At 37.3% G+C, this 3950-nt stretch overlaps 1 protein-coding gene across 1 annotated transcript; it reads left to right on the forward strand.

The window, feature by feature from the left end:
- The first annotated feature begins 1485 nt into the window (after positions 1-1485).
- Positions 1486-3591, forward strand: LOC115977836 (AT-hook motif nuclear-localized protein 27-like). Its single transcript, XM_031099860.1, has one exon. It carries the CDS (start codon positions 2469-2471, stop codon positions 3378-3380), a length of 912 nt encoding a protein of 303 aa, XP_030955720.1. The 5' UTR covers positions 1486-2468; the 3' UTR covers positions 3381-3591.
- The last annotated feature ends 359 nt before the right edge of the window (positions 3592-3950 follow it).

Here is a 3950-nt window from a genome sequence, read left to right on the forward strand (position 1 = left end):
TTTATTCCATTCCATTCCCTCCTCCCAAACGGAGCCTAAGTGGTATTCCTATATATATGTTATATATATTACTACTTAATTGGAGTCTCCCCAAAATTTTCACTCCTCAAGAAATTGCATTAGATATTAATAGCACTATTAGTTTCTTTGTTGGTGGGTAAGTTTAGTTACAGAGAGAGAGAGAGAGAGAGAGAGAGAGAGAGAGAGAGAGAGAGAGAGAGAGAGAGAGAGAGAGAGAGAGAGAGAGGATTTGTTTCCCCCCAATAATTTGAAATTTGAAAAAAAAGGGAAAATTTGAACTCTAGACTCCCATTAGAGACACCAAGAAGATTGGCTTGTTTTAGTTTAATATGTTAGTGTATTTTTATTTTTAGCTTTTATATGGTTTTTAAAACTTTATTTTTTAAATATAATTATATTTTGATAGTTTTATTTAATTTTATCAATTTTATTTTTAAAAAACAAATAAAAATAAGTTCATCCAAACACACTCAAACCATCAATTATCCTCCCCTAATAGTAATTTAACTCCTCAAAGACTTAATTCTTTTAGGAATTTTTCTTTTTCAAAGAAGTTTTATGTTGCCTTCCAAATGAAAAAAAATAAAGAAGCTTTATGTTCCTCTAATAATTATGATCTTTTGATTTTTTTTTTCTTTTCTATGGAAATACCTATTTCAAAAACCAATAAGTAAGAGGTTTTGTGAGGAGACTCTTTTCCGTATCTCAATTGCGTGACAAGAAAACCATTCGAAACATTGATGTCTTATCGAAACACAAAACCCAATATATAAACAAAGAAAGAACTATTTTTTAAAGAAAAGTTTTTAAACTCAATTTCAGAGCAAGGTTAGTTAATTAATCGTGGTTAGAGGAACATATGCCTTGCTCTCTAATATGTAATTTGCATCTTATGCATTCCCCTAATTAGAGTTTTCTAGGCCATCAAGTTGCACTAATTTTTTCTAGTTGATGCAACTTTTGCCGAATAAGATAAGCAGTAATATCACGCTGCTCTGGGGCGCGTGGAGAAATTTTTTTATAAAATGTAAAAAAATTGACGTTTGACTATTTTGAATAAACCATATATGACTCTTTCAACCTATCAAAGCTTCAATATTAATCCCAAATGATTACCTACAGTGCAATTAATTGGATTTTGTATATAAAATTATAATTGGACACATGTAGGTCATGCACAAAAATTATTTTTTTTCATTTTGGATTTTTTTTTACATTAAAAATGAATTTTATTTTTACAAATAAATTTGAAAAGGATTAAAATATTTTTATTTTATTTTTTTAAAGAGAAATGTGCATGAGGTGCCTAAACAAAAACTAATTAGTAAAGTATTAAGAAAATATATACGCGCTAGAGAGGAGGGTGAGAAGTGAGAATTGAGAATTGAGAATTGAGAAGAGAGAATTGGGTTTCACAAAGCTTCTCATGTGACCAAGTATTTGTCTTGGTAATTGCTTGGATTCCGCTTTTACCGCACGCTTTTCCACCATTTTCTCCTCTCAAAGGCCAAAGCTCTCTCACAAAACTATATTTTTCTCTTCATAGCTCCATTAATTTCCTTCATCACTGAAAGCTAGCGCGTGGTTTTCTCCAGAAGAAATTCATATTGCTGCTTTCTTTTCTTTTTCTTTTTTTTATTTTCTCTCTTCTCTGTCTTCACAGCTCGACAGTGGGAAACTTCACTCAGAATTCTCATTGATAAACTGATGAGTGTCCTTTCTCTGCTTTCAAACTAGCTAGTACATATATACTTTGCTGATTACTAGCAGTACATATATATTTTGCTCGTACTAATTTGTTACCCAATAATATATCACTACCCCATATCTTTAATTATTTTATCCGTACGATCTGATTCGGATACAGCAACATCTACGGTTCAGAAGCAGCTACACAAGAATTTGGAGCTACCTTTGGAATGGTCATGGTCATGGTCTTTGGTTTGATTGTCAGTAAAAAGCCAAAGAACACAAGGCTCTTGACTTGACACAACAGTACTTGGGAATTATATAGCCTTTTGTTGGGTCTTTATGTAACTGCTAGTTTCTGTTGAACAATACAGAAAACTGTGCAGAATAAGATCCCTCCTAAGTTTTACCATAATTTGTAACCGATCAGTCCCCAAGTTCAAATCTTGACCCCTTCTATCACTTTTGTCAAAAAAAATCTTGACCCCGGATCTAAAATACTTGTTGAATTTTCTTCTTCTTTCATATTTTTCCCGTTCTCAATCTGAGTTTTTCAAGAACCTCTGCAGCTATATATTTTTGTGGATAAAGATAAAAGCTTTAGCAGCTAGATTCCTCTAGTCTTTGCTTGAGAAAACAGTTAACTTGAGGCGGTGGTTTGGTTTGGCTTTTGCTTCGAGTCTAAGTCTCAAAGAACAGAGAGAGAGAGAAAGCTGGCAAATAATACTAATAAGTGGTGGGAGAGAGTAGATGTGGCCATGGCGGGTTACAACAATGAACAAAACCCAGGTCAAGCCGGTTCAGCTCGCTATGTTCATCACCTTCTCAGGCCTGAACTGCACCTTGAGAATCAGACTCAGACTCAGACTCAGAGACCTCTTTCTATTGATAATCCTCAACCTTCCGATTCTCCGGACTCTCCAGACGAAGGAGATCAAAAGCATGACTCCGATGCACAAGCCACAAGCTCCGGTGCAGCCACTACAAACTCGAACCGCCGTCCACGTGGCCGACCACCTGGATCGAAGAACAAGCCGAAGCCACCGATAATCGTAACTCGGGACAGTCCGAACGCGCTCCGATCGCACGTGCTGGAAGTGTCGAACGCTGCGGACATAGTGGAGAGCGTGTCGAATTACGCGAGGCGAAGAGGGAGAGGGGTTTGTGTGTTGAGTGGAACTGGGACAGTGGTGAATGTTACTTTGAAACAACCTGCGGGGAGTAGTGTGGTGACACTGCACGGTCGGTTCGAGATTCTTTCCTTGTCGGGGACTGTGTTGCCGCCTCCTGCTCCGCCTGGTGCGGGTGGTTTATCGATATTTTTGTCTGGCGGACAAGGACAAGTGGTTGGGGGAAGCGTTGTTGGTCCTTTGGTTGCTTCGGGTCCTGTGGTTTTAATGGCTGCTTCATTTGCTAACGCTGTGTTTGAAAGACTACCTTTGGATGATCCAGAAGAAGGTGCTGTACAAGTCCAACCCAGTGCTTCACAGTCTTCAGGAGTCACTGGTGGTGCCGGAGCTGCACAGCTTGGTGAAGGTGGTGGAGGAAGTGGTAGCGGCGGCGGTGGTGGTCTTTTTAGTATGGGAGGGAATAATAATATGGGAAATTTTCCATTTTCAGGTGATCTATTTGGATGGGGTACTGGGAGTGCTGCAAGGCCTCCTTTTTAATTTCTGGGTGGGTTTCTAGTAGTATTAGATTTTGAGTGATTGTAGGGGTTGATCCAGCGAGATTAATTTAATTTTCTCAGCTTTTGAATAATTGATGAAGGTGGAGGATGATGATGATGTTAATGAGAGGGAGATCATGTAGCTAGCTAGCTTCTTTTTTGGTTGTATGATAAAAATGTTTGTGATATAATTTTAACAAATTGTTCCTCCTCTTATCTTTACAAACTGGAAGAGAAACAAGAAAAGGTTTTCTTGAATGTTTAATTAACTGGTAAATTTATGAATGAAGGACTTAGTACTATCCAGTGGAACTGGAAGAAACCCAGGTTGGAGCAAATTAAGGATTGCAGACTTCTCAAAAGGTCAGTAATTTGTACGACTTCACAAAACCATTTGGGTTCTTGAATGTCATTCTACTTATTGCAGCTAGTTTTATGCATAAGTGATAGTTGTATTGTGGTTATGACTGCTATGATGAACATCTCTAGGGCTTATTTATGAGTTTCCATTTCATGAGGAGCACATCATCATATGCTTTATTTTTATCGAATATTAGAATTAAAGAATGTG

The sequence above is a fragment of the Quercus lobata genome, chromosome 2 (genome assembly GCF_001633185.2).
Source record: "Quercus lobata isolate SW786 chromosome 2, ValleyOak3.0 Primary Assembly, whole genome shotgun sequence".
Taxonomy (NCBI): Eukaryota; Viridiplantae; Streptophyta; class Magnoliopsida; order Fagales; family Fagaceae; genus Quercus; species Quercus lobata.

What these genes read in the sequence shown, in the direction of transcription:
- LOC115977836 (XM_031099860.1), top strand. Translation starts at nt 2,469, where the DNA reads ATGGCGGGTTACAACAATGAACAAAACCCAGGTCAAGCCGGTTCAGCT.